The sequence below is a fragment of the Lithobates pipiens genome, unplaced genomic scaffold, assembly GCF_037356315.1.
Source record: "Lithobates pipiens isolate NorthernLeopardFrog02 unplaced genomic scaffold, aLitPip1_a1.2 Scaffold_8, whole genome shotgun sequence".
NCBI classification, from domain to species: Eukaryota; Metazoa; Chordata; class Amphibia; order Anura; family Ranidae; genus Lithobates; species Lithobates pipiens.
Window position 1 is genome coordinate 280,965,464 of NW_027507903.1, and position 18,608 is coordinate 280,984,071.

At 40.2% G+C, this 18,608-nt stretch overlaps 1 protein-coding gene across 1 annotated transcript in view; it reads right to left on the minus strand.

Annotated features, from left to right (window-relative positions):
* The window catches only part of STAB2 (stabilin 2), a 234,665-nt gene that overhangs the window by 81,147 nt on the left and 134,910 nt on the right, over positions 1-18,608 (minus strand). The window contains exons 31-36 of the mRNA XM_077472148.1: positions 13,743-13,820; positions 12,700-12,798; positions 9,193-9,300; positions 7,767-7,898; positions 5,544-5,672; positions 4,344-4,403 (exon numbers count right to left, since the gene is read on the minus strand). Of these exons, the coding sequence (XP_077328274.1) occupies positions 4,344-4,403; positions 5,544-5,672; positions 7,767-7,898; positions 9,193-9,300; positions 12,700-12,798; positions 13,743-13,820 (606 nt within the window). The remainder of the gene's footprint in view (positions 1-4,343; positions 4,404-5,543; positions 5,673-7,766; positions 7,899-9,192; positions 9,301-12,699; positions 12,799-13,742; positions 13,821-18,608) is intronic.

An 18,608-nucleotide genomic window follows, 5' to 3' on the forward strand; every position in this document is an offset into this window, starting at 1 on the left:
TTTTCAGATGATCCCTTTGGTTCTGAGGAAATTGCAGGGGGAATCCACAAGTCTGATTCTAGTGGCTCCCTTTTGGCCCAAAAGGACATGGTTTGCAACCATTCAAAGGATGGCGGTGGGACCCCACTGGGCTCTTCCGCTTCGAAGGGATCTCCTAACCCAGGGACCTCTTCAGCATCCGAACATCGGGCAACTCAACCTAACTGGGTGGTTACTGAGGAGCAAATCTTAAAAAGAAAGGGGTTATCTGATAAGCTTGTCACAACCCTCTTAGGAAGTAGAAAAGATACTACTAGGTCAATTTATTTTAAAACGTGGAAACGTTTTAACTCCTGGTGCCTATCAAAGGGATTCCCTTCCCAGGAGATATTTTCGGTTCTTGAATTTCTCCACGAGGGCATGAAACTAGGGTTGGCATCCAGGACCCTGAAGGCACAGGTGGCTGCTTTATCGGTTTTTCTTGAGAGACAGTTATCTCAAGAACCGCTTATTATTCAATTTTTTAAGGCATTGGCCAGAGCTAGGCCTATACCATTTAAGTTTTTTTCCGAAATGGGACTTGTCATTGGTTCTACAGGCATTGACCAGAGAACCTTTTGAACCCCCAGAAGAAGCGACTATCAGATTTTGGTCGCTTAAGTTAATTATTTTAGTGGCTATTACATCTGCTAGAAGAGTAAGCGAGTTACAAGCCTTATCAATAGTGGAGCCTTTCTGTTACATATTTCCAGACCGGGTGGTTCTTAAAACTGACCCGGGTTTCCTACCAAAGGTCTCAACAGCCTTCCATAGGACGCAGGAAATAGTTCTACCTACCTTTTGTCCTTCACCTTCAAATGCTAAAGAGAAGTCTTTTCATAGCCTAGATGTAAGAAGGTGCCTATTACACTACCTAGAGATCACAAGTGAGTTCAGGAAGTCAAACTCTCTCTTTGTCGTATTCTCAGGACCACGGAAGGGCTATAGTGCGTCCAAAAATACTATAGCTAGGTGGCTACGAACGGCTATTAGGGAAGCCTATAGAGCATCCGGAGTAGAGCCCCCCTCAGGGGTAGTCACCCATTCCACTCGGGCAGTAGCAACACCCTGGGCGGAAAGAGCAGGGGCCTCTCCGAATCGGATCTGTAAAGTGGCTACGTGGACAAGCTTCTCCACCTTCACCCGCCACTACAAGTTGGACCTGCTTTCAGCTTCAGATCAATCGTTTGGCAGAAAGGTTCTGCAGGCAGTGGTCCCACCCTAGAGTAAGTACTCTCTTATCATCTCCAGGTGCTGTCCTGAAAGATGAAGGGAGAAAACCCTAGTTAGACTTACCGGTAACGGTATTTCTACAAGTCTTTCAGGACAGTGCCGATGACCCACCCTAGATTGTATTTGAAAAATGTGGTGTTATTGCTATGTTCTGCTTATTTAATTTCAGCATGGCTGGAGGTACTCTATGAACAACTGAGGCCATGGTGGAGGTGTCCGGTCTTTAAAGTGGTCTTCAGTGTTTCCTGGGAAAGTGGGTGGAGCTGCGCTCTCTCCAGGTGCTGTCCTGAAAGACTCGTAGAAATACCATTACCGGTAAGTCTAACTAGTGTTTTTTTTTTTAAACTATTTAAAACACTCCTATTTAGTATAACTGCAATGTGTAAAAAAAAAATGTCCTAATCGCAAAATTGCATTGAACACAATATGATTTCAGTGCATCTGACTCCCCCCAATGCATTTAGTCAGATTGTGACATTATTAGGCATTCATCACATGTTGTGCTAACTGCTTGTTTATAGTTACAACTATCGTTTTTTCTTATCGCTGGGTTCTAAGAAATAAGAAGTCTACATATTTGCAAAATAACATTGAACAAATATGGTCATTACCATATATGGTCAATGACATCACCTGTGCACCCCGCATTTTACTTTCAGTAACAGGGACTGGGAGATGTCATTTGGTGCTCCCACCTAGAGACCTTCACAATCACTGGACCAGGGATGTGGGGAAGAAGCTTTTGTCCTCATCAACATGGGGACAAGGTTCTTTTTCAGGGCAAGGTCTCCCCTAGCAAGGTACTCCCCCCTTCCATGTTGAGGGACTGTGGTCTGGTATTGGGGTGGTTGTGCACAGTCACCCCCTTTTCCTGGCCAGCCAGATTGCATGTTCAGAAAAGGTTATGGTATGGGTATGGTATGGATTTGGTTCCCCCTTAAAATTTGGGGACAACTCTATACTAGACCCTTATTTATGGTAAAAGTCTGGTATAGATGAAGGGATTCCCTGGCCGCTTTGTTTACAAACAGAATTTGGAGGCCTGAAGCTGTCATTTACTAATGATTATTTCTTTGTAAATACCAGTTTTATTGTAGTAGGTTGTATACATCGCACAGATGTGCCACTTCACTTGCAAGTTCAGGGCATTTCTCAGGTATGTTATTTAACTAAACTTTGCATTTTTAATGTTTCACTTAGGGCTTGTTTAAACTAGCTTCAAAATGTGGCATTGGACACGCCTTTTTAAATCACTCTGAATAGCAATCAAAGCACCTGTTACTAAATAAAATAGTGAGCTTACAGTCCTGTTTACACAGTGTGTTTGGTTTGCTTCAAAAATAACCCCATGTCACATTCTTGGTGCTTCAAAAGACATTAAAAGCCTCCATACTAATCTATGACAAAGCTTGCTAACAGCACCTGCAGCTTTTGAAGGGCTCTTAATCAAAGTTAGCTTCTTTTTGTTTTGGAGGTGTTTCAGGTATGAGATATTCCAGGATGCCCTGGGAAACCAACAAGCACACCAGAAAGACATCAACAGTCACTTCTGCTTCATGGGTATATATTCTGGAAGTGTCTGGTGCAGATGTCACATCTGGTGTGCAGCGTGGAGCAGTAGAAAGGTGATCAGGGTCTGGACAAGAGCAGAGCAACTAGCAGACAGCACAAGTGGTGTGCAACATGGGAAAGCTATAGTGGAAGGTGTGCATAGACCAGAGAGAGACGACTGAGCAGCAGAGCTGGCAGACCGGAGCAGGAGAAACTAGCAATATCACATGTGATGTGCAGTGTGGGAGCAATGTAGCGGGAAGTGAGTGGGGACCAGAGAGAGAGGGTACGTTGACACTGAAAGAAGGTTTGAAATTCGTGTGAGTTCAGCTGAACCCGCATGACTTCAAATCCACATTTCAGTGCGAATCTGGGGGCAATTTGAAAGACATCTATGCGGGTCCATGCACAGATGTCTATTGAAATTGGCCCAAAGTTGCCAAAAGCAGTGCAGGAACTACTTTTGGAAATCGGTGTGGTGCCGCAAAGTTGGCGTCGCTCCAATTGGGACAGTGCCGTTGCCGGAAATAGGCTGTGATTTGGCATGCAATTTGACATGTCAAATCGCACCAATGTGAACCGGGGCAGGGGAGGATCTGCAAACTAGAGGATCAGCAGAGCTGGGGGTTACTACTGAGTGGGAGTTCAGCAAAGCTGGGGATTATTACTGAGCAAAGGATCAGCAGAGCTGGGGGTATCTACTTAGCAGGGGTTGAGCAGAGCTGAGCAGGGCATCAGCCAAGCTGGAGGTACTACTGAGCAGGGGATCTGCTGCAGTAAGCTGGAGATTTGCTGAATGAGGGTACTAGTGAGCTGGAGATCTGCTAAACAGAGGTACTAATAAGTGAGGGGGTGTTGAGTGGGGATACTACTGAGTCTGGGTTCTACTGGGCCCACTTAACACAAAAACAAACAAATAGAAGATCAACACACACACAGGGCATTTGCCAAGCTTTATTAAAGCTTAAAAAAAGCATCACCGAAGCATCATCGAAACATCACAGAAGCATTTAAAACACATTAAAAAAGCAGCTTGAAGTGGTAGTCACGTTAATGTGTGTTAAAGTCTAGACAAGTGCAAATGAGCCCTTAAAGCATTATTAAGATCCCTGCTCCCAACCAAACAAAATGTAAAAAAAAAAACTGTGCCATTTGTTTGATAATCTCTTGCCTATAAAACGGGCAATCCTGTTTTTTAACATTCTACTCCAATTGACTTTAAGGCTTTAAATGTGGTTGGAATTTGGCTACTGAACTTCAGTAAACTTCACCAAACCCGGGTACATTCAGCTCATCCCTTGTGCTGGGTACCGTATTCTCAAAGTATGACTTATTTGAATTCCTTGGTTTATAGTGAATTCAATTTTGGATCATCTACCAGCCACCCAAAAATGTGCTGATACCTATAGTATCTTCATAGGAATATGCAGATGCCTGTGTGATCTCTGAATCAAACTAATTTACCATTGGATGGAAACACAACATTGGCTTTTTCTGTACACTTACCATTGGGTTTGCAATTGCCTCACATACTGACTTACCATTGGGGTTGCATTTGCGTCACATACTGATGATACAGATGAACAGTCACCACATTTGCTCTGAAAAAAAGTTTATGTACAAATTATAAGTCATATATCATTTAAATGGTTAGCAGTTCTAGACAAGGAAATCTGTTTATATATTTAGATCACAGTCAGAGGCCACATCTCATCAGTAATAAATAGTGTGATGTAAAGAGATTCCAGTCACTTGTGTATATTCATTCAAGTTATTAATATCAAGAGCAGACACTACAAGAGAAAGTGATCAAAGTCCACCAGGATTAAAGGCATGCATGCATTCATATCCCTATATAACAACAACAAGTGACAATGTTCTCATTTGTTAAACATTTAATTATAACTAATAGACAGAAACCTGCAGCTGGATTATCTCAAGAAAAGCAGGTATTTGAATATTTGTTAGGAATGCTTTGGCTAGAAATACTGGCATATCTTCTGTCTTCTGTCACAATAGATCTAAACCTTGCATTAAAAAAAATGTACATAAAAAAACAAACATTAAATGAAATGAAATTAAATAACATTAAATAAAAAATAAAAAACATTAAAAAGTAGGTTATAATTTACAGTAATGTCGCGTACACAGGACTGGACTTTTCGAGGGACTAGGTCCGAAGGTCTTTCCGACTGACTTTCGGCGGAGTTCCGACGGACTTTCCGAATGAACGGACTTGGTCACACACAATCACACCAAAGTCCGACGGATTTGAACGTGACGGCTGGACTAGAATAAGGTTTGGACTTTTGTCCGACGGGCTTGTGTACACATGCTTGTAACATCCAAAAACAGATTTTTTTCCGCGGAAAATTCTAAAGCCTGCCATCCAACATTTGTCGGCGGAAAATCCGACAACAAATGTCCGATGGAGCATACAAACAGTTGGATTTTCCACCAACAGCCTGTCATCATGCAATTCCCATCAAAAAATCTGATTGTGTGTACGAGGCTTTACATTCTAGTTAAAATGTGTTGGTGGGTCTTCATTAATCTGTATTAATCCACACATTTGTTGATTTAATTATCTGTTTATCTGACACACTTGGAGCAAGCAAGGATTGTTCGCTGCTCTACCAACTGTTCTTTATTGTTTTACTAATACAATTAATAAAAACCATTGAAACAGAAAAGTGTAATAGTGGTTTTGCTATCATTGGCTGTACATTAATAATTGTTACCAGAGAAACACTTGTATCATTGTTATCACATCTGTTCTTCGTGATTTCCAAAACTTTCCCTATCCCGTGAATGACTCCCTTGTCAGTTGCTGCATTGGTGTAGTTCAGCGGTGCATCATTCACAACGAGCTAGAGGAAGGAAAGAAAACTCACTGTTATTACCTTAGTACAGATCAAAGAATGGCTTCACAAACACGATACTGTAACTTTCTTCTGGTGAAAGTTTTAAAACAAAGTTTTTATAGTGTCTACCCTAAGCTAATTGCAGATTTACCTTTGTTACAACTTATCCATCAAAGTTATTAAGGCAGGTCCTGACAGCTAGGGTCTTAATGCCTGGAGGAGAGATGGGCTTCCCGATCATGTGACCACTGGTATTGAATGTCACAGTGGTCACATGGTCGGGAGGTCCTGATAGTAAACAATTAAAAGCCGTCTTTGAATTGAATCAGAAACACTGACATTTAGACCCCTTTCACACTGAGGCAGTTTTTAGGTGTTTTAGTGGCTGTAAAGAGCATGAAAACCGCCTCCCATTAATTTTAGTGTGTGATGTTTCACACTGGGGTGGTGAGCTTGCGGGACGTTAGGAAAAGTACTGCAAGCAGCATCTTTGAGGTGGTTTAGGAGCGCTGTATACAACAGCCTGCTCATTGAAATGAATGGGCAGCGCTTACAAAGCGCCTGAAAAGCGTTTTGGAAGTGCTGCAACACGGGCGTTTTTAACCCCTTCTTTGGGATTAAAAGCTCCACGCTAGCGCCCAAAAAGTGCCTCAAAAGCGCCACTTAAACAGCACTGAAGCAGCGCTAAAACGTGCAGCGGTTTAGCACTAACACCCAGCCCTCACAGTGTGAAAGGGGTCCTTTATTTATTACCCAAATTCCCCTATATAAGTCTAAAAGTGTATGTATGGCCAAAAATGTTTTAGTTTTGGATAAAGTAGGGAAGAGGAAAACTTTCAGATTTTTTTTTCTCTGTCTGTATTCCACTGGATAGATTTAGCCTAATTTCCTCTACTGGAGACAGAACATACAACAGAAAATAAAAGGAAATCTCCTAAAAGCAAAGGTAATACCTAATTTAGAAAATTGTCACCACATATTTCTCCAAACAAAATAATTTACCTTTGCCTCTTGCTTTGGTGACAGCTCTAACATTTTGGATTTCCTACCAGTTTGGGGTTGATTTACTATAACTGGAGAGTGCAAAATCTGCATAGAAACCAATAAGCTTGCCTTTTTTTTTTTTTTTCAAAACTTAATTGAAATGCTGAAGTTAGAAGCTAACTGGCTACCATGCACCACTGCACCTAATTTTGCACTCTCCAGTTTTAATAAATCAACCCAGTGGTGGCCGGTGGTAATTTTCTTTGGGGGGGGGGGGGGGGGGCGGCAAACAGCTCTGACTGGTGGGTCTGGTGCACTAATCAGCGCTTCTCCTCTTCTCTCGTCGGCTCTCCCTCAGTTTCCTCCCTCCTGGCTCTGGCTTTCATTTCCTCCATCCTTCCACAGCTCTCCATGGGTGGCCAATCCGAAGTCTTCTCTTTTCGGCCAATCAGAGAACGGTCTCAGACCTACTTCTGATTGGCCGGATTGAGGATCAGTGTTACAACAGCGAATATTAATTTGCTATTGTTACACCTGGGTGAGCCTGTAGCACAATGCTATATGCCACAATTCCACCTTTTCTGAAGCCTATTAGAAACCCCTGTTGCTGTAATTCAGGTGCCTTGCGTCTGGAAAGGGGCTGGATGGCTGAATAGGGGGTGGCAGTGGCAGCCATGGATAGATTTATGCATGAATCTATCCATTATTCATATAGGGGGGTGAATGAAGAGAGGGGACAGCGCCCGGGTGCCCATAATAGATGGGCCACCACTGAATCAACCCCAATCTGTCTTGATGACAATGGTCACTAGACAAACAAAAGTGGGAATTTCTCAAATGTTTTCATGTTTGAGTTCCATTGGGAAGATTTTTGTCTTGCAGACACAACAGGGAATGAAGAAATATCTCAAAAATATGGAGAAACGCACTTTAGACAATTGTCACAAAAACAAACAACACAGACAGGGCAGATATCTCCAGTGGGAAAAGAGAAAGCAATAAAACCTTCTAACTTTTCTCTCTTCTGAAGCTAAAAAAAAATTGGATTAGATAAAATTTAAGTTCATTAGATAGCGCACAGTAATGACAGAGCTTAGCAAGTTTCTATGTTATTACCTCTCCATTACGCATAAAAAACCCAACTTGATATGAGGACCCCAGCAACGTTTCCCGATGCATGCCTTCATGCATGTCGTTCTTCATCAGCTGCTGACCCAATATGATATGGTATCGCATGGTTTTTTCATCCTGGATACCATCAAGAAACATAAGACAATTTTTAGAGACATTCATAACTATTTATCTTTTACTACTCCTAAACAGGGGTGGGACAAAGGAAGAGGTGGGGGGGCAGGAGGGGCAGCTGCCCAGAGCACAGTGTTTTTATATGGGGTGGCGCCATGTGACTATCACTTACTTGTTGCTACTCTATAAACTGCTAAAATCTATGCCATACACTTTAGCAATTCATAGAATAGCAGTAAGTGATGGTCACAGGGTGCCTCTTTCCTACTTTGCAGAGTACCATGCAAAGGGACAACAGGGTACTGGAATGCTCTCTGCTTTCAAAAACTCGGCACTAGAATGAAGCTGCTACTGTCAGGTGGAGTGAACAATTAGTGTTTTTTTTTTCTTTTTTTTAAAAACTACACTGCTATTGTACTGTGTAACTATTCTTTTAAATAACAATAAAAAAGTTTGAAAAGAAAACTACACTGCATTTCTGTCAGAATGCCAACAGCCTCCTAGCAACTCCAATCCTGGATACCCCCTTATATTTGCTGTTTTTTTTTCCCCACACTGTGCAGGGAGGATCACAATTGCCAGTTACTAATGTTTACCCTCAAACAGAAATTCCCAGTACTGCCCTAGCCTGTTTAGTGATAAGTCAAAAAATGTAATAGTGGAAAGTCCAAACTGATATAAATGAAAAACGCGGCTGAGGAAGGAGGCGTGACTAGCCTCTGAAACACGTTCTGATTGGCCAATGCTACTCTAGGTCTTGACAGCTGTCAACAGGCTCAGTGCAGCTCATGGTACCAGCGGTCTTCCTTCTACCTTCTGTCTGCAGGGAGCTGCTGCTGTGGCAAGGACTTCTTCATAATCCCATGTGGGTTCTTCCACACAGTTCATCCAGGTACAGACTATCTCCCTGCGTACATCCTGTCACTGTTTTCTTATGTACACTTAATAAACCGTTTTACACTATTGGTTGTTTGGTGCCTTTTCTCCTTCCCCTCTTCTTTACTAATGTTTACCCAACAGATGAAAACTTATGTAATCAATATGAAAACTATGTTTGGTTAGTTGCTTCACTGCAACAGTTTTTACTCAGCAAAGGATTTTAGAATGAGATAACCACTACAATATTAAATTAGTTGCAATATCCCATTGAATTGAACATTGCTGAATATTAGAGGATGCGACAGGATTAATAAAGGTCTGCCAATGTATTTTCCCTTGATGGCTAAACATGCATTTACAGTCTAGCATTTCTTCCATATTGTGCAAACATTTGTAATTAAATGAATTCATTACAAACCAGAGTAGCTTGGCCTTTGCTGCGAATGTAAGTAGTGATTGCATCATTATGAGGAGCAAATACTGTGTATGTCTCTGATTCTTCAATCACGTTAGATAATTTGTATTCCTGAAATAAAAAAAGAAAAATGTATGCAGTGTTAGTGATCATTTCATTATAATACTGAAATGAGAGAGAAACCATTACAACTTTTGTCAGCATTCACCAGTCTAACTAATAATGATAAGCCCCATGTGCAAAGACGTACGGAGATGTTGCCCTCAGGAGTTCACCTATACATTTGCAACTGAGAGAAGGCAGCTCATATCCAACTGGTTCCAATGGGAAAAACCTCCATGTTTCTTTCCATTAGTCTAGATTTTGTATGTGGTACAAATAAACATGCAGCACTTCCATAATTTGTATTTATTTTTTTAATTATAAGTCTTTATTTTGTCCTTCAGCAGAACATAGGTAACATTACAGTCAGTCACCAACTGTTATAGGATATCGGTATAACAGCAATGAAAAAAGATTGCTTAGTGGTCAGAAACATTGGAGCAGGCATCAGTAATGGACCAGTTACATACAGTAATAACGTATAGCGGGTAAAGGCATCTCTAAATCGTATACTGCTCAGAAAGTTAACTGGATCCTGCAGTTCATAGCTATGCTAAAGGATTTGTTTAAAACCAGAAACTAAGCAAACAGCAGAGGAAGATACAAAAAAAAAGAAGGAGGGGTCAAAAAGGCAGGAGAATGGCGGAGTAAAAGAACAAGAAAAAAAATAAAAGGGGGGGGGGGGGGATCTGGACCAGGAGGTAAGGGGCAGTCCTATTTAAACAAGAACCAAATTGTCAATTACACATTGAATTAGCAACTGAAATTAGGTCATGGTCATAAGAGTTGACATGTGGGAACTGTATTTCTGGGAAAACTGGAGTACCAACTTTTGTGGAGCTGTTCATCTCTACACTTCAGAGCAGTAGTCAAGCATTTCAAATCATTTATCTTGTGCACCACAGATATCCATTGCCCAACTGACAGAGGGTCAATACTTCTCCATTTTGTGTAATGCACACTCTGATGGGATTAAGCAGGTGGATCAGGAGAGATTTCTTATATCTGTGATTCAAGAGAGGGGTGAGGTGTAGGAAGAATGCCTCCGGATGGACATCCAAGGAGATACCGGTGGGTTAAAAGACCGTCTGTTGAATTTTCATCCAAAAAGTTCGTATTAGAGGACATGATCAGAAAATATTAACAGGGTGCCCCTCTCCCTCTGACAACACCAGCACGAAGGTAAAAAGAAGCAATAGATTTGATGCAGTGTCAGAAGTTTGTAACAGGCCTTTTTGGCCATAACTGACAGGGTGGTGCATATTAAAGGATGGGATTTAATATCGGAGAGGGCTGAAGACTATGGGAGAGTCTGTAATGGGAAAGGCAACATATCTTTTTCTAAGCCCATCCAATCCTTCAACAAAGCATGTATAATCCAGTTCAATGCTCTTGTCATATGGACAGCATATATATAATTTGTGGGGTCCCTTAACCCAATGCCACCTATTTCTTTTGGCAATACCAAAAGACTGTAAGAAATCCTCTTAGTTTGTATACCCACAAGAATTTAAGGAATACCACTTTTGTATCTCTGAGAAAGGATCTCGGTATAGTCACTGGCAATGTCTGTAGGAGCTATGACAGCCTCGGGAGGACTGTCATTTTTTTGCCAACATTTCTGATCTGCCTGTAAGGACCACAACCAGGGGGAAAAATTCTCTCTCAAAATCTCCAATAGGGAAGGGGTGAGAAATATGCCCAGATATTTGATCTTTTTATAAGCCGAGGATAAGGTGAAATTAGGCTGGATCTGCAGTAAAGTATCTGGAGCTAGATTTATGTTCAGGGCCTCTGATTAGTGGATGTTAGTTTTGTAGTTAGGGAGGCCTGTGCACATATGTAATTCCTTCAATAGTTAAGAAATTATTATTTCAGTGCATGCTGCAAAGAAAAGAAGGTCATCAACATAAGCTGCTACCTTATGATGAGCACTTCTCCTCTGGAGACCCTGAATGTAAGTGTTAGATTAAATACAACATATTAAAGGCTCCAATGCTAAAACAGTAAACAGTAAAATATCAGAGGGGATAAGGGGCACCCCTGCCTGGTTTCAAGGCCCCTGAGATTGCCCCTGTTGGCCCAGTTTGCTGTCGTGGGATGGGAAAAGATACATCCAGTAGACCCCATCAAAAGCCTTTTCTGCATCAACTGAAATCAGCAATATTGGAATGTCCCTGGACCGGGCCAAGTGGGTCAGGTTCAATGTCCTACAAGTATCATCTCTTGCTTCTGTATTTGGGACAAATCCCGCCTGGTCTCTATCTACCAGGGAAGGAATAAAAGGAACTCAATTATTAGCCCAAATTTTGGTAAAGATCTTAAGTTCATTAACTGGAAGATGGGGGTCATAATTCACACAATCCAGGCCATCTCTACCTTCCTTCAGGATCAAAGTTATATAGCTATACAGGGTGTTCTTAGGAAATGGAATCCCTCCCTACAGAGTATTACACAAACACACCTGGTGTAGGATAAGTAACTCAGAAAAGGTGCAGTAGTAAAACAGGGAAAAGCCATTAAGACCTAGGGCGCCACCTGTTTTAATTTCCTTTATTGCCAACATTACCTCAGAAGCTTTGATGGGATGCCTTATTTCCTCTCTATCCTGAGAAGGGAGCCGTGGCATGCCTAAGGTCTGGAGATTTTCAGCAATTATAAATATACATGCAGTGGGATCAGACAGGCCACCACCAGGAGGCTTACGGTCTTGTGTGGATGTCACAGCGGAAATGTAAGTCCTGTGCCTAAACCCCCACAAAGCCCTAGCTAATGGTCTGCAACCCCAACATCATAAAAGAACCACCTGGGAGTACATAAGCGTTCCTTTTGCTTTAACAAGTAAAATACAGTTGAGGGAATCCAACAGATTCTTTAGGTCAACTGCCATTTTAACTGCCGAGGAGAGTTTTTGACACCTCTACAAGGTTCGAATTTGGTCCAACAGTGTTGTGATTTCCTGCTGAGTCTCCTTTTTCCTGGACCCTAATTTAATCAGTGTGCCTTGGACTACACGTTTATGTTCCTTCCCCGCTACCCATGGGGAGTTCTCTGGGAGCTCATCCATTGCAAAATAGTTTTGAATTTCTCCCTCCACCATACACATATGATGTGTGTTTTGTATCAAATTATCATTTATTCTCCAATTTCCTGCTATTTGTTTTTGATATCCAACCAGCTTTATTGTAAGTAGTGCAAACTTACGAAGCCAGACTGTGGAACATCATTCACTTCCAGACCCTCTCCTACTCCTTCATTGTGTATGTCCCCAACAGGGGCTTAGTCATCAAGATTTCATGACTAGTCAGGTCACCTTGATGACTGATTCCCTATTGGGATGAAATGCTAATATCGTTATGCATGTCCAGATTTATACATGGTCCAATGAGTCTACTACTTATGTCTTACAATGATGTATCCACGGAAGATTGAATAATCCGGCATCTGATCAAGTCTTGTCATAAGGTCCGGCATTACACTAACAAGGAGTTGTTCTGGGATCAGCACCTGCAAAATGCAGAAATACCTATTCATGTTTCTAATATTCTGACCAAATATAATGAACATAATCAGTATGCATATACCTGAGATATTTATCTGTTTTGAGCAGAACTCCAGTCAAAATGTTTAACAGCTTTGGATAGGGTGAAAATGTATTGCTGTCGTTTTCCTCCTCTGGGAGATTTTCCCTCTCTTTCAGTCATAGAGAAATAATGGAAAGTGAGAAGAAATCTGCCCAAAGTGGAGGAGAATTCAATCTTTGACCGTTGCCATTGGAATCACTATCCCTACTGCACTCCTATCCATGTGGCAGATGAAAAATCTTGAATTCCTTTTTATTTTCTGTGCTGCTGATAATGTTCAACAACTGGAAAATGAAAAAAAAAAAAAAAAAACTGACAAATTTACTAGCTATTCTCCACACTAACCAAAACTTGAAAAAAGTGTTGGCTGGAGTTCAACTTGATTTAGAAAATTAGAAGAAGCCATGCTGTGTCTGGGCTCACCCATACATATAATATGGCTAAGGTGATCTGAAACATGTGCCATACACAGCTGTTAATATTTTGAATTCTTAAAAGACATTTTACTTTACAAATAGTATTTTGCCCACTAAAGGAGGTATACAATTTTGACAACTATGGCCCTGGGAATGCCAGGATTCTTTGTACTTTGTTCCAGGAAATGTATTTTAGGCCTCTTCTACTTAAACATTAGCTTTATGCTGATGGATATACTGTATCAGCAAGTTAGACTAATACAGGTTAGTTCTTAAGCTACACTGATCATTTCAATTTCCTATTTCTAAATGGAATACAGTTATGGTTATTAATGTTAACCATTAAATAGAAAAGTTGTCAGTCAATTACTCAGTGGTCCGTTAGTAATCAGTAACATTTTCTACAATGCCACTAGACAGTTTATAATTGTACTGCTGCAGCTACCCTTACCTTGTCAACAACGTGCACAACTCCATTCACAGCTGCTATGTCACCAGCAATAATTTTAGCACCACCAACTGTGACAATCTGGAATAAGAAAAAAAGGTAAAAATTCTTCGGTCCCTTTACCAAGTACTCTCATAAGTCATATGATCTCTTTGCTATATATGGCTATAAATGTAAAGGGTATGTAAACACAAAATCAATTCTTTGGTATATGTTTTCCATTATTTCTCACTGTACACAGTTTTCTTAACCACTTTCCCTCTGGAACGATTTTCTTTTAATTTTACACACATGAAAAAAAATCAGAATTTTTGGCTAGAAAATTTGATAATTTCCTGGGGCGTGACTTCCGCTGGCCTCTGCTGACATGGATGGAGTGTCCAGCCTTTAGCATTTGGCATTATCCTGTGAAGGGATCGCAGCTCTGAGAGACCTAAAAGGACATCATCTTAAAGCTGAAGGTGTGAGGTGGCGTGAGGTGGCTGGTATGAACAGACAAACAGCAGCAGATTGACTGCAGGAGTATGCATGGACCAAGAATCAGCAGAGTGAACGCAGCTCTCCACAGACATGGAATGGCGGGCTCCTGGCAGTTGAAACATTTAAAGAAAGTACCCCTCCCTCCCCCGGCTGACAAAATGGAAAAAAAGCTCACACCGGATCAGATGAACGCTCAATTACTAGCTGCTATACAGTTGAGCAGTGGCATGTTAACGGGGAAAATCAAGGAATTAAAGGAAGATATAGGACTTTTTAGGCAAGATCTGCAGAATATGCGGGGGAGAGTGACTGAAGTGGAGAATAGAGTATCAGCTGGATGAACTCCCCCAGTAGTAAAATAAGCAGCAGAAACGGAAAAACAGATGGTATCGTGGCAACAAAAAATGGACGATTTGGAAAATCGTATGCGAACAAATAATATAAGAATTGTGGGTATGCCAGAGAAAGTAGAAGGATTGAATGTGGGACAATTTGTGGAGTGATGGATAAAAAATATCTTTCTGGATGCAGAGTTCTCTATGGCATTTGGAGTGGAGAGAGCTCATAGAGTTCCAGCAAGATCACCAAACCAGGTGCACCAGCAAGACCATTATTAGCAAGACTGCTAAATTGTAAGGATTGAGATCTGGTATTGTGTAAGGCAAGACAAAAGGGAAACATACAATTTGAGAGTAACAAAGTATCTATATTGCCAGAATTTTCATTGGAGCTACAGAAGCGATGTGCAACATTTAATGAAATTAAGTGAAAACCCTGGGAAAAAAGAAATTGACTACTCAATGATGTATCCGGCTTGATTAAGAGTGGTGGATGATGGAAAGACTTTTTTTTCAACACCCCAGAGCAAGCCCAAGAGTGGATGAGGATAAGTACCAAATAAATGGATCGATAATTATGAACTGTAGAGATGAGAAGTGACTAAGATTTGATTGTTGGAAAATAGAGACAGAAGTTAACGAGAAATGCTATGTGCTGGTCTGATAGTGATTATATAATAGATTAATGAAAGATGGTGGGGGGGAGATGTGTTTATCCTTTTTTTTTTTTAATCGGAAGAGGGATATAGCACATGCTCATGAATGTTGGAACACAATAGTTAATTATGATATATAATGTTATATCATGAAAATTACGACACATTATATAGTTGAACTTTGAATAGTAGTTAATGCAATTTGGTTGATGTAATTTGGTGGGTGGGTGATTGTTGGATTGGTTGTTATTTTTTTATTTTTTGGGGATAAATGGTGCAATTGATAAAAGATTCTGATGTTTTGAAGAAATGCACATTGAGGGGTAGGGTTGAAATATCCTCTCTTTTTTTAAGGTGACTACACATGCACATGCATTTTAAGGTGACTACACAGAACAGTTTTTTTTTGTTTTGTTTTTTTAGGTGGCTACACATGCATATGCATTTTAAGGTGACTACTTGGAAGTGGTTTTTTTTTCTTTGTGGCTTTGGATATGCAAAAGGTTTGATAATATATACACAGTGAGCATGGAATATGCATTCATAAAGGGTATCACATGGGAAGTAGATAAACACATTGGGAGTATATTGATATAGACTTGTTTAAACCCCCCTACATTATCTAACATGGTATAGGATATTATAAATTATAATTATAGTGATTATTATTTTTTGGTATGCCTCTCCCTATCCTTGAGATAGAAGAGAAGTATATTGAAAGATATGTAAAGTTAGCTGAGAAATAGTTTTTGGGTCTCTCAGAGCCAGATGTATTGCTTCCATACAAGATAGTGCTGTATGGTGGCAATGCCCCGATAATAATTTTAAATTGTTGGTGTGAGTGAGGTAAGATGGATGGTAAGAATGAAGTGTATACAATTAAAAGATGATAATATACCAAATATAACGACCACTGCTGAGTATCACCAAGGAAAACTAGTCCCTAGAGGTAGGAGGAATAAGGGGCAATTATTGGTGAGAGGATTAAAGAATGGATTAAACATAGGAAAGGCCGTATATGGCTGATCAGTGTGCAGCATTGACATGGAATGTAAGAGGCCTAGAGACAGCATTGAAACGGACTCAAGTATTTGATGTTATACATAAGGCCCAGGCCAAAAAAATATGCTTACAGGAAACACATATGATAAAAGAGCATTCCCATCAGTTAAAAAAAAACAAAAACATGGGTTTGGTGGTTAGACCATGCGTACCATACAACTTATTTGAGGGGAGTTACCTTAATAGTACACCAGACGGTATCCTGGGAATGTTTGCAAGTAAAAAGAGACCCAGAGGGGAGATATATATTTGTATATGCTAGACTGTATGCATTACCATTTGTGATTATAGGACTATATAATCCACCTCTGGCTAATATGAAGATATTAAAAGATGCACTGATATGTATGGCACAATATCCAGAGGCATATGTCATATGCATGGGGGATAAACATGGAAAGCTCCCTAGGGATCAAGTGGGTGGAAAGAGTGAATTTGGGAAGTTTGTTGAGGAGGTTGGATGGGTAGATAATGGAGAATTAAGAACCCTCAAACTAGGGCTTGTTCATGCTTTACAACAGGGAAGGGAAGTATGTCCAGGATTGATTTAATATTGGGGAATGAGAAAATAATATCATTAGTAGACTCAGTAGTCTATCTCCCCAGGGGAGCATCGGACCATTCACCTATGGTATGTAAGCTGTTAATAAGCCTTATGGGAAAACGTTTAGGCTGGAGAGTGCACCTTTACTGGTTGTTGCAGATGGGAGCTAATGATCGTATACCAGAACAACTGGAGGTGTTCCTTGAGGCCCATAGAGAGACACAGATGGATGGGAATTTATGGGACACTTTTAAGGCATACTTAAGGGAAGCCCTGAAATCCACAATCTCATATATAAAAAAGAATAATAGGCAACAAGAAGAAGAGCTAGAGCGGGCATGTGCCCAAGCAGAATCAGAATTTATAATTAACAATTCAAATTCTAATCAGCAAAAATGGGAAAACCTTGCTCGTCAGTATAAAAACCACCTGATGGCTAGTTTTGAACAGGGAGAACAGCCAGGTAAGTTATTAGCACTTCTAATGAAACTGTAGACTTCCTCCTCAGTAATCTGAAAAATAAAAAGTGGTAGTGGAGAAGATATGGTAGAGGAAATAATAGAAAGATTTCAAGAATAATGTTACAATGTATACATCAACCTTGATGACAGAGGAAGATATTGAGAAATATCTCAATGATTTGGAGTTTCCTGAACTTATGGAAAAGCAGATCTTAATGCTGGAAGGAGAGATTGCTGAGGAGGAAGTGAGAGAGGCTATCTCACAGATGGCAACTGGGAAATCGCCTGGTCCAGATGGTATACCCATAGCGATATATAAATATTAGAGTACCAGTTTTATCCAGAGTATATACAGAGGCCTTTGTGCATGGAGTATTACTAATCTCTATGTACGAGGCTACAGTAGTATTAATACTGAAACTGGATCAAGATCTGAGTGAGTGTGCCTCTTATAGCCCAATCTTGCTATTAAATATAGATTATAAGATCCTAGCCAAAATTCTTGCAAAAGGTTAAATATGGTTATAACCTCTACTATCCGTAATGATCAAACAGGATTTATTCCAGGGAAATCAAGATCAATTAATATAAGAAGAATGCAAATAGTAGCACACTCTATAGAGTGGCCGTTACTAAGAGTGTAAAACTGTTTGCAATAGCGATAGAAGCTTTAGCGTTCGGATTCAGGTAGTCAAAGAAATACAAGGGAATTAATCTAGTGGAAAAAACTGAGTGTATTGGATTTTATGCAGATGACATTATATATATATATATATATATATATATATATATATATATCCACATTAAATGCAGTCATGAAGTTAATAGAGACATTTGGGGAGTTCTCTGGCCTGAAAATAAATTGGCAGAAATCTGCATTGATGCCATTAAGACAGAAAATACAGATTGGAGACGGAGGGTAGAGCCCCCATTAAAAATAGTACGGTCCTTTAAGTATTTGGGAATTTATATTACCTCACAAGCAAAGGAGGCATTGACAGCTAAGGTATATCCTCTAACAAAGCACATTAAATATAAATTGGGGATATGGTCTAAAATGCCGTTATCAGTAATAGAAAGAATACATTTGATTAAAAGAATAATAATTCCTAAATGCTTATATGTGATCTCACATTTATTTACGGGGCAAATTAAAGCACCTGCATAAGTGGATAGCTCAGGAGCAGGGAGAGGGAGTGGAGAAGTATTGTATTTTTCGCTCCATAAGACGCAACTGACCATAAGACGCACCTAGGTTTTAGCGGTTGAAAACAAGAGAAAAAATATTCTGAACCAAATGGTGTACTAAAATATTTTCCAGTGCCCAT